The 27,990-nt window shown below is 41.2% G+C and overlaps 1 protein-coding gene across 10 annotated transcripts in view; it reads left to right on the plus strand.

The window, feature by feature from the left end:
- COBLL1 (cordon-bleu WH2 repeat protein like 1) overlaps positions 1 to 27,990 on the plus strand; it is an 83,886-nt gene extending 55,896 nt beyond the window's left edge. For 7 of the 10 annotated variants that reach the window (XM_083405963.1, XM_083405969.1, XM_083405966.1 and 4 more), the window contains exons 2-15: positions 1,029 to 1,214; positions 4,740 to 4,941; positions 5,636 to 5,864; positions 9,193 to 9,231; positions 10,649 to 10,746; positions 11,850 to 12,089; positions 16,193 to 16,343; positions 16,710 to 16,784; positions 17,895 to 18,053; positions 19,170 to 19,407; positions 20,477 to 20,562; positions 21,109 to 22,676; positions 22,869 to 23,051; positions 26,048 to 27,990. In XM_083405963.1, coding sequence (XP_083262089.1) covers positions 1,029 to 1,214; positions 4,740 to 4,941; positions 5,636 to 5,864; positions 9,193 to 9,231; positions 10,649 to 10,746; positions 11,850 to 12,089; positions 16,193 to 16,343; positions 16,710 to 16,784; positions 17,895 to 18,053; positions 19,170 to 19,407; positions 20,477 to 20,562; positions 21,109 to 22,676; positions 22,869 to 23,051; positions 26,048 to 26,137 — 3,544 coding nt within the window. In that variant the 3' untranslated portion in view covers positions 26,138 to 27,990. The remainder of the gene's footprint in view (positions 1 to 1,028; positions 1,215 to 4,739; positions 4,942 to 5,635; positions 5,865 to 9,192; positions 9,232 to 10,648; positions 10,747 to 11,849; positions 12,090 to 16,192; positions 16,344 to 16,709; positions 16,785 to 17,894; positions 18,054 to 19,169; positions 19,408 to 20,476; positions 20,563 to 21,108; positions 22,677 to 22,868; positions 23,052 to 26,047) is intronic. The other 3 variants (XM_083405970.1, XM_083405964.1, XM_083405962.1) reach the window with 1 other exon arrangement.

A 27,990-nucleotide genomic window follows, 5' to 3' on the forward strand; every position in this document is an offset into this window, starting at 1 on the left:
TGCGTTTTGGGGCTGGTAATACACATGTTCAGCTGAAAGTTATCAAATTACTGTATACTGAATGGAGCACATATATGTGTTAACTATCCCTATGTTGTGTCTTACCACCATCAGGCCCCTGCCCCCAGAATCATTGCCGTTGCAGAGCTGTTCCCATCCCCATGGCTTACTACAAGATGGAAGGGTTATAGCCTGAGCAAAACTAAGTTGTGTATCGCCCATGTTCCTTTACCAGATTTTATAGTGCAACCTACTTTAAAGATACTTGGCAGTGTGTTTAAGTAAATGTTATAATGTCTGTGTCCAGTGCTGTACATTTTAAAATATGTGACGCAGAGCTGATTTTAATATGATTGTAGTATATTTCTGTAATGTTCAGCTTACCATCTTCATGTAACATGTTGTGAAAAGCAAACATTAAAGGGGTAGAGAGAAATTTAAAAATACTGCATTGTTTGATTATGCAGTTTGGAGAAGGTTAAATATATCTGTCTCATATATAATCTCAACCATCTGAATCACAGTTGTCCTTGCTTCCAAAAAGTGGGAAGATTGCAAAGGGATGTCCAGAATCAGACTGGCGAAACTCTGAAGGACCAATATCTGTTCCATCTTATCACAGTCCTGTGCATTCAAATGAGAATTCCCAAATACAATAAGTCAGGATCTGGACTCTTAGATAAACTTGACTTCTTAAAGTGCAGCTTTGCAAAGAAAAGGCAATTGTGTGAACCAGGAGGAGGAAAGAGCTTAATGGCGGGGGGGGGGGGGGGAGACAATTCCAGCATAGTTGTTCAGGAAACCTTGGGGTGCTTTGCAAAACAATCCTTGAATTGCTTGATCACTGTACTGGTAATTCAGTTTGGTCAGGGAGTTTCCCTCGGATTTAGCAGACAACTCAGGAACTGCACAGCTCACTTGCATCCAGGACTCCAGCACTGAAGCCTTTACCCACTTCCTTATAGTGTTCAGTACTGTTCTGCTGATACGCTTTTTCCTAATTGCATTAAATTTATGTTCTATTTCAGACGGAAAGCCAAGCCAAAAGCTCCTCGTCCTCCATCTGAGACAAGGATCACTGACTGTTCTTCTTTTGATGATTCAGAACTAACTAACTTCACCATGGAGCAAAAAGAAAACATAATCGACAGAGACATTGAGCTGTCTGTGGTTCTCCCAGGTGATGTGATCAAGTCTACTACTGTTAATGGCAGGTACGTTTAAGAAAGAATTCATGCTGTTTTGCAGCAGAAGTGCTTTAGCACGTACTAATTTCAACCTGGATGTTGAACCTGGAAATCCAATAATGTCTATGTTGTGATCCAAAAACCCAACAAGCTGTTGGTGCCCGCATGATTTTGTTATCTTGCGCCGATGTACATTTGTTTTGTTTTTTAGTTTAAATGAACCTTGTTCCCTTCGTTTTTTGTCCTAGATAACTTAATTGCAGTTCAACCAGAGGTCCCCAAAGACAGATTTTTAAGACTTCGGGGAATAGTGAAGCCCTTCAGCTATCCAGTGGGGCACAGCTCAGGGAAATGCCAAGGCAAAGGGAAGCTAAGCTTGTCTGGCAAAACTCTAGGAAACACTCTCTGGCTGGATTGAGTGAAAATGTAATACCTTCCTTCCACGTGACTAGGAAAGACTGAGAGTGGGGTTGAGGCACAGTCACATGGCCCAAAGAGAAGGCTTACAGAGAGTAAGGCAACTTTGCCCTAAGCTTTAACTCAGGTTGATACACAGCTCTGTTGCTCCCAAGTCTTGGTCAAGAGCTTCCTTGAGCTGTGTGTTCCTGTGAGCTAGGGCAAAGTTTGCACAGGTCCCTGGAGCCTTTAAAAAACAGCATTTGGGGGCTTATACACACTTCTTTCTAGTTTGTGGAAATTGGCCAAAATGATAAAATTGAAAGAACCGGGGGGGGGGGGGGAGCGGAGGCAGTTCTCAGTAATAATTAACGATAAGCAACAAAAGTGAAAGAAACATTTTCTTGCCTATAAATCTGCCCAGATAATTTCCTTTTTAGAGTGTGGCCCTTCAAGGACCTCTAAATTACTCTTTAGATGCTAAAATCTGCAGCAAAACCTGTGAAGATTGGTGTAAAACATGATGGCTGTTTAAGCCATCTGCTACGTAAGAAAAGCATCTTGAATAAAGTTCTGGGAAGGTGGGCAGGGTATTCTTTCATTTGTGTAGTGTGTGGAGAAGGGAAGGCATCATGCGAGTCATCCTTGCTGTTTCTTACCTGCTCCAAAACTTTAGTGGAAATTAGATCTTTCAGTAATGATCTGTGTGGTGCCAGGTATTCTATTTATCACATATCCCTGGCCAGTGAATTTGCAGATGTCGCTGCTGTAGTTAGGTTTGGCTGTCTGTGTTTCTTCCTCAGAATTTTACTTAGGAATAGGACCCAGTAAGTAATTTTCCAAAATGTGGCCTAATTTGAAATACTGGAACCCCCTTGAAAATATGTGCAAACATGATTGGCAGGCTGCTACAATTCCGGTGGAACATTCTTTTCAGTTAATAGTTTAAAATTTGTATTTACTGCAGAATAGATGCTGAAATAGAAAAAAAGGTTTGGTGCAAAATACAGGATTTGGTGACTGATGTTTTCACGCTTGAATTTTAGACCCATGAAGCAATTACTTAATTGAATTGAATGTTTTCTTGCACTGATATTCCGCTCAGGCAGTTGAAATAAAAATATAATCTGAATCATAGCTTTTTGGGCAGGGAAAAAAAAAAATTTTTGTTTGGGTATTTTGGCAAATTTAGCTTTTTAAAAGAATTGTGATTTGGGAGCCCTTCTAAGTGGAGCCTTTGTACAGGTCATTTAAGTTCAGCATGGTAAGACTTACAAGAATTGATACAGGGTTTGCAGTAGTAAAAGTACTAGTTTGTTTTCACTAGACTGTAAAACAGCAAAGAAAAGCTGCATGCGTATTTACTAGTCTTTAGTTATATCTGGGTGGTCCTTGTTCATGAGCCAGCAGGAATTAGGTATGTGTCCTAGCATTTTAAATAAGTAACCACCAGTCGGTGCTTAACTATTTAATGGGCTGTGTCTCTGCATCCCTGTCCTTCCTGAAGCTGTTTTAGGAGGGAATCGTTTCATTTTATAATACGATTTGCTCTTTTGTATACTTGCGTACAAAAATAAGGTTTACGGTAAGTGATTGGGTAAAATATTTCAGGAAGACCGGTTCTGTTTATTGCAATTGGCTAGTGTGGAACTGTCTTGCTGTGCAAGGCCAAATGGGCCACAAACTCCATAAACCTTCAGAAATGTAGTCAAGAGACCTGCTATTCCCACTACAGCAACCAGTCACAGGGGAGGAAGCAGTGTGGAAGGCATATTTTTTCTTCTTTTTTAAAGTTACTCTTGGCTCTTAGGCTGTTTGGTAGTCTTTTGGTAAAATGTTTTGTTGAGCCTTGCGTTCAACAAGGCCCTTTTTTATAATTGAGGGAGGCGTTGTGTAAGCTGTTCCAATTAGGAGGTGGAAAAATTATTTCATCATAATCTCTGTTATTCATTATCAGGGTTGACCCAAGAGCAACTTTAAAGCTTCTATGCTGAACGTTACTGTGCGGTAGATTAAACTTGAGTAGGAATGTTGCTTGTTTTTTTACAGTCGCTGAGACATTCTGCAGGGTTTTAATCTTACGAAAGTGTTCGATATCTCTGTGCCGCACTATTTCTCGACAGTGTTGAAAGTGGCTTTTGCCTTACAGACGCTGCTGAATCCCAATGAAATAAATTATTGTATTTTTCGCTCCATAAGACACACTTTTTTCCTCCTAAAAAGTAAGGGGAAATGGAGTGAATGCACTGGGTGGCAGAGGGATCCCTCAGCTACCGCTGCAGTCGCGAGCTGAGAGATGCCTCTGCAGCCAAAGCCATGGCTCCCGTCCGCTGCTCGCTGTGAAGCCAGCAGAGCAAGAGCCACTGCGCAGCTATCACTCTTGCTCTGCTGGCTTCAGCGAGAGCTGCGCAGCGCCTCTGACTCTGCTGGCTTCACAGTGAATTGGGAGGAGGGACTGATGGGAGCAAGCAAAGCGAGAGCTGCTTACATGGCTTCTGTCCCGCTTCGCACAGCTCACTTTGCTTGCCCATCCCTCCTCCTGCCTCGCTGTAAAGCAAGCAAAGCACCTGTCCCAGTGTCTCCTCCTCCTCTTCTTGCTCCGGAGTCGCCGCGCTTTACAGCGAGGCAGGAGGAGGAATGGGCAAGCAAAGTGAGAGCTGCGCAAAGCGGGAGAGAAGCCATGTAAGCGGCTCTCGCTTTGCTTGCTTTAAAGCAAGAAAAGCGAGAGTCGCTTACATGCTCTGTGCAGAATATTTTTTTTCTTGCTTTCCCCATCTAAAAACTAGGTGCATCTCATGGATAGGTGCGTCTTATGGAGCAAAAAAATGGTAGTCTTGAGAGTGCCTACATCTTCTCAAATGTACTGTACAGCGAATGATAATTTTGCACACAACGAAGGCTTGTGCAACCACTGACGCGTGCACTGCTTTTGGCCTGCGAGGGGGCAGAGTGGGGGTGGAGCAGGCTGACACCTGCAATGACCTGGATCGCATCCCCCATGCAAATGGGGAGCTGCCTGTACATAATTGCCTTCTGGTTCAAGCAAGGCAAGAGCGTCTTCAAGAGCCAGACCTCCACCACAACCAAGTCTTTCTTAATGACCTTTGGGGAAATTATATAATAACCATTTATAGTCATATTAACATTTTATTCCAGCAAACCAATGATGGACTTACTGGTATACCTTTGTGCACAACACCGTTTGAATCCTGCCAGCCATACCATAGACCTGATGACAGTTGAGAAAAAGCAGATCAAATTCAAACCAAATACACCCATTGGGATGCTTGAAGTCGACAAAGTGATTTTAAAGCCAAAACAGATGGATAAAAAGAAGCCTACTCCTGTCATCCCAGAGGTGAGATATTTTACAGAAACTTTTTCTACCTCCTAAATACTTTTCATTTAAATTCCAAAGCTTTTGGAGGCAGTAGCATCATTCAGAATTTGTTCATAAAACTGCATATGAAAGTCACTGGAAATTACCCTATATTTGTCTTTGGTAGTGCATGCCTTGTGTCTCCTCTGGGTTCAGAGATGAATTGCTGAGTGGTTGCCTAGGGAGGGAGATAGGTTTTCATTCCATGGGCTCCTACCTGCTGTTATCTGCTTTAAGGAGGGGTGTGCATGGGTTTTGCCTTAAGCAAGTGCAAAAAGTCCTTTCGCTTATTCTCAGTTCTCTGTCTCTCATTGCCTGTGAGTTCTATGAAGAGCAGAGAAAGTGTTGACAACCAGGGGCAAGACATCACTACCACATGAGCCATATTCAGTTCATGAGTTCAAATCCTTGGGATATTTGAATTTGGGGAGGCCTTGTTCATATCCTCTTCCAAGTCTTGAATCTTAATAGGGGTGGCCTAAGCCAAATCTTCATTTCACACTGAGAAGAGCTGGAAGAATATGGGGTATAAATTAGAATTCTATTACATCCCCGCCCCATGAAATGTTTTGCGAAAGTTATTAGTAGCAATGAACTCAATGCATTTGATGGATTGAGTGTCTTTCAGAAAGCAAAAGACTATAATCGGTTTTAAAAATTCCCCTTGTTTCAGCAAACCGTGAGAGTCGTTGTAAACTACAAGAAGACACAGAAGACTATTGTCAGAGTTAATCCTCATGCACCACTGCAAGATATCATGCAAATCATCTGCAGCAAATGTGACTTCGACCCTTTACACACTCTATTACTGAAGACTTACCAATCTCAGGAAACTCTTGACTTGACGAAATCCCTAAATGAGCTTGGGCTCAGAGAATTATATGCTATGGATGTCAGCAGAGGTAAGATTTATAAACTGGTCTCTTAGCAAAACTATTCCTGAAAGTTAATGCTGCAAATATCTTCAGAAGCAGTACAACCTACATGCACTCACTAACTTGTTCTGCATTCATTCAGTCTGCATTGATGTGAGAAACCGGTGACTTGGTATCTTGTTTTATTCATTTAAAAATATTTTAGCCACAGGGATGAATTGGCTCAGTCGGAGCAACCTGGCCGAGGAAGAGATTGTCAACTCTCTTTTTTCTCCTTGCACTGTTTTCTCAATCAGAATTGCCCACCCAAAGTTGCTACTGCTGCTCATAGTGTGAAGGCCGGGGAGACAGTAAGCAGAACCGGAGCCAGCGACAGGCAGAGGCAACTAATTCTATTTTTGTCCCCAGACTCACTGACTTCTATAGGGGCTGTGCTGAAAATGAGGAGGAGGAAACTGACAGCCAATGTTACATCCTAAATTGGTTGTAAAAAGGCAGGGAGGTCGTGGCTGGCTATGGGTGGGTTGAAGTAGTTGGGACAATGCCCCATTCATCCCAACGGACAAGTCTCCTCTGCTACTTGTCCTACAGTGGGGAGCAGAGTGCACCAATATTGTGCCTGCCTCCCCATACCTCATCAAGACTAAGAGCAAATTTTCTGTTCTCTCTCCAACAGTTTCAGCACTTAGAGAGTCTTGATGACAACCAATGATATAATACTTTGGGGTGTGCAAATTATCTAACATGAATTCCTTCTGTAACCATTACAAAGACCTTGTAATGTGATCCAGTATTATTATTTCTGAATTGCTGATGTAAGTCTGAGGCACAGAAAAAGTGGCCACGAACCCCTTTCAGTTCAGAGCTGCCATAGTATTCGCACTGGCGAATTCCCAGTTCGATGCTTCTTAGCCACTGCACCAGGTTCTTCTTTCCATTCCCTCTCAGCACCATCTGTCTTTGTGCAGGAAAAAAATGGCACAAAGGTTGACCTACTAAATCCTACATTTGTATTTCCTACCCTCTCTAGGGGTTCCTGAACTTGCATGCATAAAACTGATTTTTCAGGATAGTAGCGATTGTTAATGGTTGCTTTATTATCATTGTTCCCTTTATAGCGAGAAGCTGACATAGCAGCTTTCATAAATAAAGGACTGTTCAGGTATCAGAGTGCATATAGGATTGCTGTTAGAGGAGGACTGCAGAGCATGCATTTTGCATGCAGAAGATCACAGCTCCAACCCCTAGTATCTCCCAAGTAGGGTTGGGAAAAATATCTGTCTGAAACCTTGGAGAGCTAAGCACTAGTCCGCCTTTGCCAACTTGGTGGGATCCAACTGTTTTTGGACCACAGCTGTCATCAGCATCAGTCATCCTGGCCAATGGTTAGAGATTATGGAAGTTATTGTCCAAAATATTTGAAGGGCACCATATTGAGCAAGGCTACTAGACAGTACTGAGCTAGATGGGCTCATGGTCTGACTCTGTAAAAAGCCCCATCCTATGTTCCTATGATGCGGGTGGCGCTGTGGGTTAAACCACAGAGCCTAGGACTTTTCGATCAGAAGGTCGGCGGTTCGAATCCCCACGACAGGGTGAGCTCCCGTTGCTCGGTCCCTGCTCCTGCCAACCTAGCAGTTCGAAAGCACATCAAAGTGCAAGTAGATAAATAGGTACCGCTCCAGTGGGAAGGTAAACGGTGTTTTCTGGTTCGCCAGAAGTGGCTTAGTCATGCTGGCCACATGGCCCGGAAGCTGAACACCGGCTCCCTCGGCCAATAAAGCGAGATGAATGCCGCAACCCCAGAGTCGGTCACGACTGGACCTAATGGTCAGGGGTCCCTTTACCTTTACCTATGTTCCTATGTTTGTTCAAATACTTTAAGATAAATGGGTTGTTCAGAAAAATAGGTTGACAGATAAACAGGTTTCCTGCCTCCGCTCTGGACAGGCCACATGTATAGAAACTGGGTAGGTCTGCTCTTGTCTTACATACCTCCTCAATATATGGGTGTGTCACTTTTTGTGTTTTTGTTTCGGTTAAGTATTCTGGGCTGCTTAGATCAGGGATTTTTGGGTCCCTTATTGAACATTCAATAAAATTCAGACAGAAGTTACTGAAGCCTTTCATCATGGAAGCTATTAATTTTAGGGGTAAGCACCCATTTTCATTTTGTTTACTGCCCTTGGACAAGGGAGACGTTTAATTTATCTTGTTAAGTTTGTCCTTTTAAAGTTCTTTTGATCATGGTGTGAGTTCTAGACTAGTTTATTGGATAATTCTAGATGGAGCCAAATACACACCGAAATAAGAGCTTACATTAATTTACCTTCAGGCAGTTAGCAGTTAGAGATGATGTATCCATTTCCAAAACAAAGTGTTTGTTATAATCTCAGTTATATAGATTGCCCTCTTCATTCCATTGTCACATACTGCTGTTCAAAATTTTTAAAATGCAATAGATTTTTTTAAAAAGCAAGTTAATAAACCAAATGTTAGAAACCCATTTTATATTAATATTGTGTAGCTATCTTCATAATACCAGTGTAGTTTTTAAAAATGAATTTTCAAGTCTCGGTTTTGAGTCCCATGTTTGAAATAAAAAAAAAAAAGACAAAATTGCCTCTGAATTCCATTTTCCAAATACTGACATACTTAGAACTGAATGGTACTGTATTTTTTAAAACTATGAACGTTTGTTTTACTAATAACAATTGTTAATTACTTTTACAGCTGAGGAGGAAACGGCAAAAAACGGCTCTCAAAAGCATGGTTTTGTTATATCCTGCAAGAGATTTGTGCATGGTAGAAACTTTTAGCAGGGGCATTTTATACAGTAAAACGCAAATATTAAATTTACAAATACAGTACTCCGGCATCTGAAGTGGTGGTTAATATCACCTGCATGTTCCTTGCTTTTGTACTTAGAATTCCAGCTTTTATTCTTAAAAAGTGTATGTCTAATCAGCCCTTCGTTTCATGATTTATTTCCTATGAAGCATTTGGGTCTGACAATTTGGTCTGGTTGTATGCCAACGGATACCACTATTTTTAGATGGATAGATCTGGTGAATTTCATTTGTTTTTAATACTTCCAAATTAGAGACTTCCAAATGTAGAGGTGCCTCTGGGGGCAGAGCCAGGTGCCTTCTCTGCCCAGTTGGCCATCCTTGCTTAAATTACAATGTTTTCTTTCTTTCCGGGTGAAATTTGATAGAAGGGATCACTTCACACACTTCTGCATTTTGAGAATTTGCCTTCGGTTCCTTTGCTTGAGACTGTGATGAAGGAGTTATTTGGGAAGCATTGTCACTATAATTAAGTTTTCATCTTCCTCCCCTCTCCATCTCTCTAGTCACACCGACTGCTGAATTCAGCTTTTCATCTTTACAGGGTGAGTTTGTACCTACCTCAGAGTGAATGATGTAGTATTCTTAAACACAGGCATTCCCAGTTAAACAAGTATTAGGACAAACAAGTATCTTCTAATATAAATGAGATTTGTCTGAATTATTGTTAGAAGAGTAAACAACACAGATTTTGGTATGGCATGCAAGTTCTCCTAACTTAGAATAGCCCATGAATACTCACTGAACAGCACCAGAGGAGTTTAATTTTTTTTAAAAAAATATAACAGGAATTAAAATGAGTTATTTCTTTTGTCATGAATGGCAGCATTGCAAAGGTCTTCATTCTCAAGAAACAGAAAATAGCACTCTTTCCTATTTTCTGACCAGTAAGACCACTTAGCAATGGCTACAGAGGAAGAGGAGGCACCCAAATTTTTCTGGAGGCCAGGAAAGGATTCTAGTTTGATTGAGATGGGCTGGATTTGGCCTGTGGGTTTGCCATCTTTGAATTACAGCATGGCTTGTCTTATGCAGGTTAACATTATATAGTATTTCTTGAACCATTTGTTTCAATTAGGTGGAATTTATCTATATTACATTCACTTGGGCTTATCTGCATAACCTCTAAAGATGCATGTAACAAACTTTTGGAAACACTTAAAAGCTTATGCACTACCATACAGTGGTACCTCTGGTTACGTACTTAATTTCTTCCAGATGTCTATTCTTAACCTGAAACTGTTCTTAACCTGAGGTACCACTTTAGCTTATGGGGCCTACTGCTGCTGCCGCGCGATTTCTGCTCTCATCCTGAAGCAAAGTTCTTAACCCGAGGTACTCTTTCTGGGTTAGCAGAGTCTGTAACTCGAAGCGTATGTAAACTGAAGCGTATGTAACCCGAGGTACCACTGTATTTGGATGGAAAAGGAATTTTCCTCAACTAGATTACTAATTACCTTGTTTATTACAATATTTATGGGTTGCTTTCCTCCTCACAGGTACCTGAGGTGACTTGCAACTTTTTATTTTTTTAAAAAAGCAAACTCCAAACTAAACAATATTGCAAACAAAAAACAATTTTAAGAATTGTTTTATTTTCAGTCAGGGTTGTGGGGTTTTGCATTATTACTTTTGTCTTTTTAATTGCTTGGGAAAGATATGTAGATTACATCTTACTTTTGGTATAGATAAAATGACTTTTCTTTTTAAAAAGGGAAAAAAAATACTACTAAAATCAGACTAAATGTGCTTTGCAGCTTTTATGTTTTTTACCTTGCATAATGAAATGTTTTCCAACAGTTATGATCACTGGAAGGGAAGCATGTAAAGGAGAGAACATGGTATTCTATAAATTATGTTCTTTTTGAAAGAAATATTTAGTAATAGAAATAGAGATGCAGGAAAGAAAAGAAACAGTACAGTCTGAAAATGCTGGCATCAAGTAATGTATTTTATTTTTAGACTCTTGCCAAAACTCGCAAAATTCAGATATTTTGAAGGAAAAAGAAAATAAAGGATTCTTCAGCTTTTTTCAGAGAAGCAAGAAGAAACGAGAACAGGTAAGACAACATAAGTTACAAATATTAATGTATGATAGAAATCCCCTACAATTGGATCCTCCACAGTTCACTCTTGATCCAGACAGTTGCTAGGAGAAAGCAGACTCCAACATCTTTTCTGCCTTCTTGAAGTTATCTGGACTGGCCATAAAAATGTGTTGTTAAACTAGCTGCCCCATGACATTTTTTTCAGTTTCTGCCATGAAACTGTGTGCCCTCTTTTTCCGGATTGATCGTATTTCACTCAATATATTTCATGAGGTTTTTTTGTTCCAGGAAGTATTTCCTTAGATGATTGAACAGTGCAATCATACGCATGCCTACTCAGAAATAAGTGCCATTGTTTTAAATGGCATTTACTACTGAGTAAGTAAGGGACGTGGGTGGCGCTGTGGGTTAAACCACAGAGCCTAGGACTTGCTGATCAGAAGGTAGGCAGTTCGAATCCCCGTGACGGGGTGAGCTCCCGTTGATCGGTCCTTGCTCCTGCCAACCTAGCTGTTCGAAAGCACGTCAAAGTGCAAGTAGATAAATAGGTGGGAAGGTAAACGGCATTTCCGTGCACTGCTCTGGTTCGCCAGAAGCGGCTTAGTCATGCTGGCCACATGACCCGGAAGCTGTACGCCGGCTCCCTCAGCCAATAAAGCGAGATGAGCGCCACAACCCCAGAGTCGGTCACAACTGGACCTTTAGCTTTTAAGTGTTTCTAGGATTGCAGCCTAAAAATAATGTCCTGCATGGCCTAAAGGCCGTATTCTCACTTTGATCTGCTTCATCCCTAGATACTTGTAGGTTACAGTTGTGGAGGCTTGACATTCTCCCTGAATAAAGAAAACTGTATTCTCAAGGCTGGCTGATGACTGAGTAGCAACAACCCACAGACACACACACACACACATACCCTCATTCAAATGGTACCTGTACTCCAATTACTGTAGTAACCCTAGGAACTTCCCGCAGAGAAACAACTTCTGTGCTGGTAATGGTGAATTTGAATTAAGTCCTATAATGAAGGTTGAGAACCCCTGGTTTAGAGAAGTACATTGGCTAAAATCTATTCAGATTATTTTTTAATTGTTGACCTCTTTTCCCCTTCTCAAAAGACCGCCAGCGCTCCTGCAACTCCATTAATGAATAAGCCAAGACCAACCTTTGGCATGAGAGCTAATACAATCTCCAAGCAGTATGACTCAAATACCCTTCCCTCTGAAATGCCGAAGAAGCGACGAGCACCCTTGCCCCCAATGCCTGCTTCCCAGAGTGTGCCCCAGGATCTCGCACAAACCCAGGGCAGACCCATGACATGCGTGGTGAAATCCAGCAGCGTGGATGAAACTGATAAGGTTGGTTGTGAAAAGTCTCGTCCTTCCTTTAAATTTCCGCTGTGAGAATAATATCAGAGCAACATCTGTTTAGCTACGGAACAGATAAGCAAGAACATTTATTGCTTTATACGTTCTGAATAAATTGTAGCGGACCACAATTTTGAGCCTAATTTATAGACCATCTCTGGAATCGTCGTGGCCTCAAAACCAGTTTCCTTTGTGGTCACAATCCATGCCACATCACATGTAAAAAGAGGGACGTGGGTGGCGCTGTGGTCTAAACCACAGCCTCTTGGGCTTGCCGATCAGAAGGTCGGTGGTTCGAATCCCCATGACGGAGTGAGCTCCCATTGCTTTGTCCCAGCTCCTGCCAACCTAGCTGTTCGAAAACACACCAGTGCAAGTAGATAAACAGGTACTGCTGTAGCGAGAGGGTTGATGGCGTTTCCATGCGCTCTGGTTTCCGTCATGGTGTTCCATTGCGCTAGAAGCGGTTTAGTCATGCTGGCCACATGAACCAGGAAGTTGTCTGTGGACAAACACCAGCTCCCTCAGCCTGAAAGCAAGATGAGCACTGCATCCCATAGCTGCCTTTGATTGGACTTAACCTTCCAGGGGTCCTTTACCTTTTACCTTTGCCCACCAGCTGAGCACTTTGCCAGTATGACAAGAGATCGCTTAGGAAAGCAGTTGCTGCACTGGGAAAGTGTAAATTAAATCTAACTCAGCCATGCTTTGGAATAGGTTGAATTGAAATAGGTGGGATGTATGTCTACACTATGCTTAGGGAGGGGCATGTTACAGTAAGTGAGAAAGCTAGTTAGTTATTTTCAAAGGGGTCCTTTTAAAGTTGAGTTTGGAAATTAAATTTTTTTGCTGGAAGTCTGACATTGTTCAATAATACTAAATCCTGCTATTGAGATAATTTGAAGCAAGTTTAAGCATCAGTGCTTTTAAGTGCAGCCACTCGTTCTATTATTTTTTTTTTAAAAAAAAACTTTTTTGGGGGAAAAAAGCTTCTTTTAAAACATGTTAATAACGAATTGGAACCCTCCGTTCTCTACTGAACTGATAGTCTTTAAACTTGCATTAAATATGGGGAAATTATGATTCGCATTAACATATTCAGTAACTGGAGAAGGATTTGACATTTTATGTCACTACCAAATTGCCTTTCTTAGCCCTTTATTTTAAAAATGCAGTTAAATCTGTTACTGAGAAAAGGTTTCCTTAACAGTTCAAATCTTTGTGTTATGATGAACAAGTTAGAGCCTTAAGGAAATTTAAATTTTCCTTACTGAAAGAACATGGATGTTCAAAACTCATGTTTTTATCTTAATAAAATTGCCTGCTTGTGTAATAATGCATTTTAATGAAGTTATGAAGCAGGCTGCCAGGTCAAATCTATCTATAAATCCCAATATGTGCTGAACTTATTCTAGCACAGTTTTGGGGAAAATTAATGCAGTGGGTAATATCTTGGTAAAGCACAGATTGTCAGTTGTGAATTCCAATTAAAGTTCAAAGCTAAATGTGGCAGTGTAAATTGGAGCACTGCATATTTGTGTTTCAGACATGACTTTGAATTGAGAATGAAAGCCATCGTTTCTAATACGTTAGCCTATGAGCATGCTAGGAAGATGAAGAACAGAACAGGCCCAAGAGATGAATTGGATGCAAGGCCCTTCAGTTAATATTGTTTTTACTCAAATCAAGAATAACACAGAAATTTATTTTCTGTTAAGTAGTAGCCACCAGAGTGTGCTGTTCAACAGAGGTTTGGGAATTTTGCGTCTTGGTGAGAAGATCCTCATTCTGAGAAAAGTTACTGGTCCAAATATAATGTGCTCCAAAGATAATATAAGAAGATGGGGTCTTTTTTCCCTCTTCTTTTCAGTGTGTAAATGTCTGAAGTTTGGCAAATTTGGGCCCAAGTAAAAAAACAACAACCCACAAATACTCAGCAGCAACAAAAGTAAAAATTCAGGGTATAGAAGCCTATTGAGATTAGTCATGCTAAAGCAGTTTCCATTTTTCTCCCTACTTTGTAGACCAGAGAAACAAACCATACAATGGCTGGCTTAGCGTTGCACATAAACTAACATGCATGGTTTGTTTCTCTTCAGTGTTACATGTGATTTTGGTTTTAGTTTTTGGGGAGGCATCATTTTGGAAGATAGCATACCTGAAACAATTACAGTCGTACCTCAGAAGTCGAACGAAATCCATTCCGGAAGTCTGATTGACTTCCAGAACATGCCGGAACCAAGGTGCGGCTTCTGATTAGCTGGAGGAACCTCCTGCAGCCAATCGGAAGCTGTGACGGACATTCGAGTTCCAAAGAACGTTCACAAACCAGAACACTCACTTCCGGGTTTGCAGCGTTCGGGAGCCAAAACGTTCGACTCGCAAGACGTTCGACTTCCAAGATACAACTATTAGACAACAGAAGCATTGGAAAGTCTCACTCCATGAGTGCAAGTTAGGACCCAGGCCAATAAGAAGTATTTCTAGTTGTTGCAACAAACCATTGTGGTGGCAGAGGCATTTTCCATACCAACTTAGACCAGAGTGGCTGGCTCTTCCTTGGGACAAGGGTGATCAAGAGGAAAGAGGAGGACGGTAGCACTATAGGGATCCAGGGGAATCCAGTGGCTGGTGGGGGAATTGGTTTTCGGGGAGCCCATTGACTGGATTTTGCTGAGGGCTTCCTGAAGTCTGGCAATAGCCCTGCCTACATCCCTCTTGTTTGGATGAAGCCTTTTCACAAAGTTTTGACAGCGCACTAACAATCTGTTGTTAGATAGGAGAAAGCAAACAAAATGTCTCTTGCTGCATTGCCTTTATAGTAGGTTACTGAAGCGTCCTTGTCCAAACTGAACAATTTGCTCAATTCTGATAAAAGTGCGGCTGTTTATCCATGCCAGAACGGTAATATCAGACAACAGCAAGGGGAAAAAACCAGCCAAAAACAAACACTGACTCTACTGTGTCATTTATTGCAGTCTTAACTATTTTTAAATGGAAAATATAAGACTTCGGTTACCTTCTTAGTTTCTCCAACTTACTAGACTGGGCAGTAGCAGAAAATAAAAATAAATAAAAGTTGCTTTGTAACATTCAGGTTTGCTGACATTTTGAGTGTTTGTTCTAAATTTCGGAGCCACAAAGAATCTTAGTGCAAGCCTTGGTGCTTGTTTCCAAGTAACAAATGGGCGCAACTCTCACAAAGAGCAAATGAGGGGGTAACCGTGCCTGAACTGTTCTTCTTCACATTGGAAAAAAGGGGGGAGAGAGTTTACATGTTTAAATGCTCATCTATCCATCCATCTACCTATCTCACATAGAGGCAATTCAGAGAGAAAGGGAAAACTACACTTCTCACTGACATGAGTTTTCAATATGCAGGGACTATTTTTATTATTTTTTGGATGGTGGGCGGTGATGGAGACTTCTGTCCAGGCAGAAGTTGCTTGCGAGAAGTTAAGTCTCCGATAACTGAATGTTTGGTTCATAAGGACACTTGCTGCACCACAATGGAAATTGCTAACTCTCATTGGTATTGCAACAGGAGATTACTGGTTTTGTGGCATTTTCTTTTTCTGCTTCCTAAGTCAGCTCTGCAGTTAAAAGTCACGAAAAGAATATTTTTTAAAGGAGCAAAATAACAACAACAACAACAACAACAACAACAACAACAACTTATACCCCGCCCACCTGGCCGGGCCTTACCAGCCACTCTGGGCAGCTTCCAACAGGATATTAAGAACACAATAAAACATCAAACATTAAAAATTTGCCTGAAGGCTCACCACATCTCACTCTCATAATGATAAGGCTGCTTTCCCCAATAGAGTGCCACGTGGTATATTAGACTGCTTTCCCCATAATCCCTGACCACTGGCTAGGGAAGGCTGTGCTAAACCATCGTTCAGCCACCAATTTTTAGCATTACATCTGAACTGGATTTCTGATTCACTTATGAGAAATGTTAAATGTCTGTTATGGGGCTGCTGAATTGCTCATTACATTCACATTTTTGCTTCTGCAAATTACTAAGCTGTTTGCTGCATTGTTGACGTTTGTTTGTTTGTTTTTCCTACCCACCCCCAATTCCCCAGGGACTTTCGGGAATAGGAATAGTGAGGACAGGCTCTCTTCAGCTCAGTGGCACATCTTCCGTCAATTCTTCTCTGAGGCGAGCAAAGCGCAAAGCCCCAACGCCACCTCCCAGAAAATTGCAAGGCCAAAGTGACAACAGCATCGAGACAGGTAATCTTTACAACACAAATTAGGTTAGCTTATTTTATTTCTGAATTCACAGCTTAATCTTGAGGCGGTTTTGCTGTTGGGGAGTAATGGCGTCTAGGTTAAACACACACATACGAGAGAGAGAGAGAGTGTGTGTCAGAGGAGACTCATCATATAACGTGTTCAGGACAGAAAAGTAGGAATGTCCCACAAGAAAAATAGAAAACTGACAATTTTTAATGCCTGTTCATCTTTGACAAAATGTATTCAGGCTATTTCCCCCACTCTATAAATTTTAGACCATGTCAATGTATATAGGTTTGTATTTAAAGTACGTTAGAATAGGAAATGTTTCCTCTAGTATTCTAAACTGCATTAACATTTCAGGATCAGAGTCTGCAGAATCAATTCATGCAGAAGGCAGCATCAAAGGAAGTTACTCAGAAGCACCATCTCCAACAGGTAATTTTTCCATGTGGCATTTAGTGAAAGACAGGCATAGGTCTAGCCACTAGCATGGCCACAAAATTCCATTCCCATCACCATTGCTGCTGCTGAGAGTCACTTGCCACACATACGGTTTTTAAGAGACCCCAGGGGGGTTAAGAAAAACAGTAATAATGGTTTTTGCTTCAGCAGCCTGTTGAAGGATCATTTCTTTGCAAACATTAACAGGCGTAACTTAGAACAGCTTTGCTTGTAGCTCCCCCTACAGCCACATTTGGGCTGGATCTAGACACACTGTTTGCATGTTTGAACTTGAGTTTAAAGCATTGTTAATTTGAACAGGGAAAACATGTAGAGAAAAACGGGACGCCACGGCGTCATCTGGTGGCCCAATATTGTATGTGGCACACACAACACATACAAATCGCTTTTTCTTTACCAGTCTTAACTGAGTCCTTATTCTCTGCAATGCATCCAGTTTGAGTGGGTTTTTTTAAAAACAACAACTATTTAATACTGTCATTTCACTCTGCAGTAGAAAGAAGGCTCATTCCCAGTCACCATGCTGGTGGTAATTCTGAGTAGTAAGATCAAAATATAGTCACAACTCAAGGTCAAACATGCATACATTCTAATATCTGTAGGGCTGTCATGCAATTAAATAAACAGTTGATTAATAAATTAAATGTGAATCTATGAAAAAAAAATTAAAAATTGAGGTAAAAGGGTATTCTTTGTGTTTAGATGATTCATTCACCTCTTGCAGCGGGCACGATTTTGGAAAAGGCATTGCTGTCCATGTGAAAGGGATGAAGGTTTTGCCTCTTTCAAGATGCTGACTTCCTCTAGTTTCTTTTGTATTAAAAGCGAATTGTGTGGGGTTTTTATTATTATTAAAAAAAACACCTTGATTACATCTGTAATCAATCAACTTGTTTCAGTTTGATTAATCGACTAAATGCTTCAGCCCTATTAACACAGTGTAACGCAAGCTCCTTTAATGTAACTAACTTGCTAGGGCTGCACCTCTGCTGCATTTACTTTCCCTTCCTCATATTTTCTTGTGTTTAGTGATCACATTAATGCGAGCTAATTCATTGTATTGTCTCCTAACCTGCTTCTTAGGCAATGTAATTGATCTAACTGGGACCACAGTGTCAACAACAAATGCCTCGTGCAGCTTGGAGCCAACCAATCATGACCAAAACAATGCGCTGCAAGTCCCAGATGAAACTAATCTGGCTAATGCTGATAATCCCGATGAATCTGAAGTGTCTCTTAAATGTAGGTGGTTGTCATGTTTTGCCTTTAGGAGTGGTTTATTTAGATTACTTGCGTAAAAGTTATCATTATAATGCAGTTGGGAAAGCAATTGGGTATCTTTTCTGCGGCAGCCTTCAGGAAACCTGGTGCATTCCAGATGTTTTGGATTCCAATTCCCCCTGCAGCTCCACCAGCGTTTTCCATTCTGTTTCATTTCAAGTGTCATGGGTAGGTGGCCACAACAATGGGCCCCCATGGTACAATTCCATTTAGCTCTTCTCTCACTGATGATTTCAGAGATTTATGTTAATTGCCCTGCTTTCCAACTACCATGTTTAAAACGCAGCAGATCACCTTTATGCTCAGCTTGTTGGTTTATTAAGGGGGTTCAGAGGAAGCTGATTTCTCCCCAAAATTATGATCAGGCTGTTAGGCAGTTTTCATAGGCTATGAAACCTATGCCATAATAAGTTTTGTTAGACTTTAAAGTGCCACGTGATTTGTTGTTGCTTTGCTGTAAGAGATTCATGCAAGCAGCCCCCACCCCCGGAATCTAAATAAATCTGAAATATTAAATGAAATAATAATACAAAGAGGACTTGTAACAAGGACTGTTACAAAGAGGACTGTGTTGAGAGGCACCGTAGTTTAGTGGCAGAGGTAATGTTTGGCCCGCGGAAGGGACCATCGCTAGCATTGCCAGGTAGGGCTGGGAAAGAGTTCTGTCTGAACCCTGAAGAGTTGCGGCCAGTCAGTGTAGAAAATCAATGGGCTAGATAAGCCAACGAATTACTCCTGGTGCATAAGTCACCTTCCTATGAGTTCATTATCTTCTGAATGAGGAGACATTAAGGTAGGAATGTTTTCAAGTGGTTGCCAGTCTTTCTCTGCTCGTACGAGCTTTTACTCCATAAGAGCAAAACCTACCACCCTGCCCTGCTGATCCTACTCACATTTATCAGAATTTTAAACTATTTGAGCCACAGGGACAAGCATCCCCCTCACCCCACACACCCCAAACTCCTTAGTAAGCATACTCTGATTTTCCATTTGAGATGGTATTTTTTTTTTAACAATGTAATGTGATATATTTATCTTGGCTTATTATTGCTCTTTATGCTTTCCTTGGGAGCGTAGCTGACATAGGCTCCGAATATAGTCTAGAGGAGATAGATGAGAAGGAAGAAATGCATGAAGAAAGTGCAGGGGCTCCTCTCACTACGCCAGAGGCCCCCATCTCCTTCAGTACTCCTGAAATTCCACGGGGCGTTCAGAAAAACCAGCCTGCTTCATTGACTTCAGATCCTAGCACTGGGCGTGACAATACTCTGCAAGACTCTAATGAAGAAACAGAAAATAAGACTGCACGTGACAAGTGAGTGCATCAGGCTTCTTTCTGTAAATGGTGGTAAGCCCCCTTTATCTCCTAGAAGGAGAGCAATTGATCGCTGAGCCTATGTTTGTGATTGCAAGGGTATCCTGTCCACTGTAATGGTATCTTTGTACATCAATACTTTTATCTATGAGCAGGGGTTGAGAAAAGTGGTGCATTGGTGCTCTGAAGTACAAAGCAATGCACCCAGTGTTTATGCAGAGTTCCGTAGCAGTATTTCTTCTTTGAGTTACTTATGATTAAACAAGTCGTTCACCCTCTTGTTCTAGCGCCAAACAAAATAACTCCAAAAGAAGACTCCAGTGTGACACCACTGCATAACTTGAACTGATAGAATTGAACTTGTTCATTTCCATCACACTTCTGGCCTCAATCAAGATAGTGGGTTTTTTAACTTGCTACATGTGATGATTAACTTTGCCAGTACCATAATGTTTGTGTTTATCATCAGTAGTGCTTTGTGAATGGTCACTAAAATTATTTTACATAATTCAAATTATAACTGTGTGTGTGTGTGTGTGTGTGTGTGTGTGTGTGTGTGTTTCATTTCCCTCTGAGCTCACTACTTTTTCTTTGCTACTTATGTGTATCATCAGTACCTGCCAACTTAGGATAACACATCATGCATCTAAAAGCCCATGAACATTTATACTGAGACTTGGAAACTCAGTGCCCTTGTTTACATTTAATGCTATGGCAAACCGTGGCTTAGCCCAAGCAAGCAAATGTGTAGGCGCCAGGGAAAGAGGTTGCACCCAGTTTTGCTGAGTTAAGCCATGGTTTAGCTTGTTGTGTCATCCAAACCCCGGTTCATGGTTTAGCTTTCCCTACCAACCCACAGTCTGGAAACCATGGGATAGCTTGGTTTCGGCTCATGGTTTGTCTGGAGTCCTTAACACCTGGTGGGGGTACATAAGCAGTGGCAGTAATGCATGGGATGGGGCCAGGATGTAATCACATGAGGAGAAGAATGCCTGAATAGAATTTGAGTGTTTTTCTCAATACGTTACTGATGCCAGTCTGTCTATTGTTATGGTGTGATGTTTTGCAGAGCTCAACATAGTCAAGTATTCATTGCAAATATTACACTTGGCAGTGCTAAGCCACTTGGAGCATTGCAGCCAAATGCAAGCAATGGTGAGTAAATTTATATAGTTATTTGTGCAAGATGTATTTTCAGTTGCAGCGGAATCCTGGCAATGTTGTTGGTGTCTGTTCAAACATACCGGGTGGTATCCGACTACAGTGTCCCATCAGCACAAAAGATTTCTGCTTGCACAATGGGAATTCCCCCCAGAGGTACGCCAGGGGAGGCAGAAATCCTTGCACTGGAGGAACATTCATGTAGTGTTACATTGGATGCAGCCCATTGTGTGAATGGCGAATGTAAAGGAGTCTTCCACATTTTTTTTCCTAAGTGGAAGGGGTCCTTGCAGTTGCTCAGAGAAACCTGAATATAAAGCATATGTATATTTTTAATATTTTAAAAACCTCTCATGTCTGTCATATGACATATACTATGACATATACTTAAGACTACAAAGTCTATGTACCAAAAAGCTGTACTCTGGGAAAGTTTAGCTCCATTTTAATACAATTTGGAATGAAAAAGAGTGATTCATGATTCAAACAACTTGATCCTAATGCTAATTTCAAATTTTTGTTTCCTTTTTTTAAATAAAGGTCACAGTGACGCAAGATTTCTTCCTCCAACAGAAGAAAGTAATATTGATGTGAGAGAAAGTAACAAGCTTGAATCATTGAACTGCCAAGCATATCAAAATGACATAGTCGTAAATCAGGAATGCAGCCCTCAAGCATGTCTAGGGGTGCAAGATAAAAAATGGGATCAGTCCATTGTGGAGACAGTAAAGACTCAGGATGTTGCAATTCAGGCAACCCCACCCGACGGTAATTTGGGTCAGACTGAAGTAAGGGAGAGTACTGGCCCTCAAGGCTGCCAACTGGTCACACGCAAAGATTCAACTCACCTGGCCAAATCAGCTCAGGAGAACCAACCCTCCGGGCTCCTCAGCAGGGTACATGAGACCGTAGGAACTATGACAGAGTTCAACCAACAGAGGGAACAATCGGCACATGACAGAGCAAATTCTAACGACAACCAATATAACACAATTGAAAAGGATAGCCCCATTTTACCACAGAAAGTCATCAAAAGCCCTGCTAGTTCTCCTCCAAAAGCTTACCCACCTCACTGGCAAGACTCTAAACCTAAACCTAAACCTTCCAATGAGATTACAAGAGACTACATACCCAAAGTTGGAATGACTACCTATAAAATAGTGCCTCCAAAATCTCTGGAGATAGTGAAGAGTTGGGAGTCCGACACTGCGGAGGATCGGGAAGCGGCCCACTTGCACATGTCTCCCAAGGAGAATTCCCAGGAATTTGGTACGCAAACAGAAATGCTTAATAACTCCAAAAGCCTGAGCCCAACAGGACCTGTTTTTAGACATGAAGTTACGTTGCTAGGGAACGATTCGCTGCATAAAACATACAGTGCTGATAATGCCACAGTTCCTCTCCCTAATGCCGAAGGCAGGAAAATGGAAGGGGAGCATTACAGACCTGGTCCGCAACATGTTGCAGCTCCATTTGTGCTAAGCACGGAGAAGAAAAGTCCGCCCCCACCGGTGCAAGAAAAACCAAGGATCTTAAGCCCTACAGCAAAGCCAAGCAACTTCTATTTACAGATGCAAAAGAGAGCTTCTTCTCATTATGTAACGTCTGCGATTGCAAGAAGCAATTCCATTAGTAGCCCTACGCAAAACGAAGCTAAGAGTATGGAGCCAGAAAAAAAGTTGGCCTCGCCAGATCATACTTCTTTTCCATTTCCTAGGACAGTTACTGTTCCTTCTCAATTAGTAGAGGAAAAGACTGAAAACGGACACAGCGAGGAAAAGACAAAAGTCACCACTCCTCCTGTAACAATGCCCAAGCCTCTGAATTCCCCCTGCTCCCAGCCTCCTCCATTAAATCTGAAAACCCTGAGGACTTTCGTTTTGCCGCAACCGTATTCCAGCTCCAGGCCGTCACCTTTTGCTCTTGCTGTATCTTCAGCAGTTAGGAGGTCGCAGTCGTTCAGCAAAACATGTGCACCCAGTGCGCCCAGGCCACTGAAAGAGCAATTGTCCCTTGACCTTTCCTCATCAGTGTCCAACACGGAGATAAAGAACCATTCTCCTCTACAGAGCCCAACTGGACAGCTGCAACAGAATTTTGCAGACAAGGTAAAACCCAACAATAACATTTGTCCTCAACTTCCACGCGGTGCTTTCTTACATGCATATATCTTGGCATTTTGCAAAATGACATAGAACTGTTCTGTCGTTCACTAAAAGTGTGCATCGCATTGCATGTTGCTGTCTAAGGTAGCGTGAGCTCACTCGGGGCAATGGTTTTCTTTCTTCTTCTCCCAACAGAAAAGTAATTGTGCAACCGATGAGCAAAATAGGCAGGTGCCCTCTTTATCTGGCCACCCAACAACTGCCGTCTGTCATCAGAGAGGGATTGCTGCGGCTCTCCAGCGCCCTGACCCGGAACAGATCCACCAGAGCTTGCTGGCTGCAATCCGCTCGGGAGAAGCTGCTGCCAAATTGAGAAGGGTGAGGTGGTTGGGTTTTTCCCCCTCCTCTCCCCTTTCCTTTTTCTTCTCATCATTAAAATAAATAACAATGGATTTACAGTGCTTACTTTCAAAATCACCATAGCAATCGGTGCTGGCATTAATCTTGTTGAAGGAATCTCACGAGTGTGATTTCTGAATAGTGCCAACAGGGGAGATGTAAGGACTGGTTGCAAAATGTTCTTGCTGGCTTTGAGTAAAGGAAAGAGTGTATACAGCTTTTCCTTTAAACATACATTTGGTATAAAGTGTATGGGCTGATTCCCTCTGCCAAATCCTCAATTGAAACAGCTGTTAGGAAGAAGCTTTAAAGATCAAGGTCAAAAGGACCTTGCCTCTCCTACCTGTCTTCAGAATTTGAAAATTCCTTGCTAATGCTCTGCTTTCCTGTCTCAGATTTCAGAAAGGTATTTCATCAGTTAGGGGAAAGAAGGCATCCATATAGAGCTGGAAATTGAATATCCTGGGGTCTTATTTTTTTTAAAAAAAAGAGTGCTTTGTTTGGTTTGTGGCAAGAAGATGAACTTTTTAAAAAAAATATTCTGACAGTCAATGATATTATCCTATTATGAATTGTCCATGACTTAGAATATGGTCATGAGAGATGCCTTTTTAAAGCTCTCTAGCCCAAACTGCATATATAGTTAGGTATCTCCTTCCTTCTCTGCTTTTGTTATTCCTGTGCTATGCAAAATTTAATCCCACTTTGTCTCTCTCACTTGTCACCTCCTGTGCCATCCCACATTTGTTTAATTAATGAATTTATGAATCGCTTCCCAGGAAGCATCATAAGGATAGCAAGTACCAAAGAATGCAGACAGTATTGACATAATCAAGTATAAGTCATTTTTTCCTAGGAGTTTTAAGTTTCCCTCAGTTATATTCTGTTTAAGAGAACATTTTTCTTTCTTTCAAAGTAGCATGATAATGACTGTGCTAACTCACTATCTTACAGTATGAAGAAGTGAAGCTGGGGTGAGAAAAGTGTGGTATCAAATTTATTTTTAAGCCTCTTGTGAAGATGAAGTCAGACAGTGTCTGTAAAATGTTGCTTCAACTTTTAAAACAAGGCGTATTGCACGGGGAAAGAATTAAACACTTAAGTCAGCAGACCCAAAGTTACTGCATTCACTTGTGTGTGAAGAACAAGTGAAAGGACATTTAACTCCTATTTAAATGGCAAAGTTCGGCTAATGCTTTGTGCTATTAAATTGGGTAAAAGGTCTGTCAGGTGCTCTCAGCATCCGCCAAGCATTCAAGAAACAAGGCAAAAATTGCCACTGCATTCAGCCAAGCATTTGCCCCCCCCCCCACTTGCTTTAATAACTCGTTAGGGTACAGAGCCAAACTCTGTGGTCTTTTGTGCTGCAGTTTTATTCCTGCTGAATAAAGCTTGCAGTAATTGCTAACCAAATGGGTCAAATGAGGTTGGGGTTTGAAACTATTTCTCTCTCTCTCCAGAATATTTCCATCATATGACTGAACTCTCCCTGTTAGTTTCCCTTGGGCTCACACATCTTAAGGCATTACTTTCAGTTTAATAATCAAATGAATGCATAGGCCCATTGTATTGTCTTCAGCAGGCATCTGCAAACTTCAGGCTTGCTTGGAACTATGTCTTAAAAAAACTAGAACCTGGAGGTTCCAGAACCAATTTGAGCCAATTGGAAAACAGTGGCTTGGTGAAGAACAAAGCCAGGTGCAAAATGGTGGCTCAATGGGCAGAGCCCAGTTACCTGTGCCCCACCCCACCCCACGAAACATGCACTGGGATGGCTGTCATTTACAATGACAAAAATTTACATCTGAGTAAATTCTAACTAGCCAGAGCCAAATCTACTGCAAGTCATCCAACGATCTTTCAGCGGGTCCAAATTAACCTTCCACCCAGCCCTAGTCTACAGTGCACAGTAAAATTAGTGATGTGGCAAGAAATAAATGTTCTCCAGATGAATAATCGCTCGTGTGGTTTGGAAACATGGGTTTTATATATTTTTCATGCGGCTGAGTGCATATTGAACCCTATGTTTGATCAGACTGTTTCAACTAGCTAGCTTTTACGTAGTGATGTTGAAAATCAGTTGAGCTTTAGCAGACAGGAGCGAGGCATGTGTGTGGTGACATCATTAAAGTAATCAGCTTTGTGGGGAACATGAAACCACAAATTGGAGCAAGAATTAAAAGAGAAACAAGTAATAAATTCCTATTGCTTGGTGTCCAAACAACTCACTTAACAATCACAGCTCTGGCTTTACTCATTGGCTAAAAACACTGACAGGCATATATACTGTATTTTTCCATGTATAAGACGCCTATTTTGGGAGACTTTGATTTAAGAAAATGGGGGGCTTATATCCATGTATAAGATGACCCCAGATTTTAAACATTATTTTAGAGTAAGAAAACCTAGTCTTATACACAGAAAAGTATAGTATATATGAAAGCTCAGTGCCTGAGTCTCTTTCCTAGGCTGGTTACCATATGAATTCTTACCACACAAACATAACCAATATTACATAGGCTTTGTGAAACTGAGCCACAAGGGTGTAGCTCTTCAGTGGCTATCACTCTAGCTCAACAAAGGTAGGCCATGCATTTTTGTGGAACAACCATGCACGTCTCTTAAATTTCTGATGTGCCCCGAAGATCCCTAGTAATATGGCAATTGGACCTAAGGCAGAGTAACATCTATTGATGTACCCAGGTGGTGAATTGAGCATTTTGACATTTAAATTAGTGTAAGATGCATCAGACCTTTCTGGAGAGGAGGGTGTAAGTATATCTGTTCCTGTAGCTGCATTTTATCCCGCCCTTCCTAAGGAACTCTAATTGACTGATGCATAGGCCCAGTTTATTTCAGCAGGTCTACTCTCAGCGACAGCATTCGAAACAGTTGCAATTATAAATTAACTGGTGGGTGACTTCCATTTTGCATCAGGTCTTCCATCTACCTGACTACCTTATTTTCTCTCTCAGGTTGCGCCTCCGTCAAATACAGTTGCCATTAATGGAAGATCCAGTCTCAATTCCTCAGTGTCCGTAGAAGCAAGATACAACAATCACTAGGACTTCATACCAAATATTTTGCACTTTATCCACTACTGCATAAAACTACGGTTAATTGCATACTGCTGAGGACTGTGTGTAAATGCAAGGTTGCGTTGGTATATATTGTCATGTGAAGCACAGAAACTTCATGGAAGTCCTGAAAGAGTTATTAGAATAGATATAATTTATAGTAATATTTTTTTCGCCCTTTTAAAGCTGAAACTGCTGCTTCAGAACGCATAACATGGCATAAAAGTTTCATTCTTTTGCTGCTGTGATCTGGTAATGTTGATTTCCACTTTAACCTTAATTAATGATGTTTAGAAATATGTTGTATGATGCTAATGTATGAAGCTCTTAACTGCCTAATAATATTGTTCACAAATGCATGAATTTAAATGCATAGTTCTGACACCTGTTGCCTTGGAAATTTATGGCTGTACTCTCTAGAAATGCAGTTGGGCGAGTTTCCTTTCCTTTTGCTAAAAATGCAGGACAAGATCCATCCAAAGTCAGAATCCCATCGATTGTTTAAGTTCTGTGTTCAAATCAGTAGGGTTTAAAAGTGCTTAACTCTGGCTGGATCATGTCTTTTTAGGATTAGCATTATTGGCCTTTGTATATTTTCCAGTACCAAAGTGGAGAAATAAAATAGAAGGAGAGTTTTCTTATAAATACTAGCATTGTCATATGGTGGTGTCTTCATGCACACAAGAAAGTGCCTTAACTGCTGTAACAATGCTGATAAAATCGCAGTTGTTTTCCAAAAGCAGTAACATGGTCAGCATCCCAGGCCTCTATAGAAGAATCTGAGCAGCATGTCAAGAGTACGTTTTAGCAACCTCTAGGGCAGGGCAGGGAAACTGAGGCCAGATGTGGTTCGATTTCAGCTCCCTTCAGCCCCAACCAGCATCACTGATGGTCAGGGGTGGCGGGCGTTGAATCTGGAAGGCCACAAGTTCTCTGGCCCTGCTCTTTGAGCTGAATCGTTGAGGGCAGATTTGCGCAATCTAAAATGTAACAGGTAGTAGGTATGAATAGGAATCAGTGTTTATTTTCTTACTGCCCTGTGCTTACCTTTAGCATACCCCATGCTCTCAGCGTGCTGCAAGTGTGATGGCTGAGCAAAAATAGGGAGGGGGTGTGCTGGCATGGGCAGGGAAGCAGAGTTTGGGATCTGCAGAATGAAGCATTTGGGAAATTTTGTTAGCTGACATGCAGAGCTCTCTCGAGAGCTAATACAGCTCTGAACTGCAGTGAGGACTCCAGAACCTTATTTGGCAGTTGATACAAATTTATGGGTAAGGAAAAGAGGACCGTGGCTCAGGTACAGCTTGAGGCATTCTCAAGGCCATTGGCCCAGAGCTACCAAGTTTAATTTATTCTTGTTCTCAGAAAAAAGCAGTATCTTATTTCACTTATTTGGGTAACTTTTAAAATATTTCTTTTAAGTTCAAAAAATTAAAGCTAGGGGATGCAAAACAAAATAAAGCCCAAACTCCTCTTTTTGTAAGTAGGAGAAGAGGTGGTGGTGATTTCTGCATTATAAAAGCTTCTTTAATGACACTTGAAACAACGTGATGTCAACGAAGTAGTTTTACGAGTCTAATAAATTCTACAGTTGTGAAATTTAAAAATTGCTACTGAAATAGACATGTTAGGTTGAGCAGCTGTGTGCAAGACAGCAAAATGCTCAGCGGCGCTTCTTTTTCTGTTCATCTTTTCCTCTCCAATTAATGTTGCATTTGTGTGACAAGATCTAATTGTGATCCTAGTTCTGATCAAGCAACTGAATTTGTAGATATATGCTGCAAATACTGGGATATTTTCTAAATAATTACGGTTTTGTTAAATAAAAGTAATTGTATTTA

The sequence above is a fragment of the Podarcis tiliguerta genome (assembly GCF_965153285.1).
Source record: "Podarcis tiliguerta genome assembly, chromosome: 1".
Lineage (NCBI taxonomy): Eukaryota > Metazoa > Chordata > Lepidosauria > Squamata > Lacertidae > Podarcis > Podarcis tiliguerta.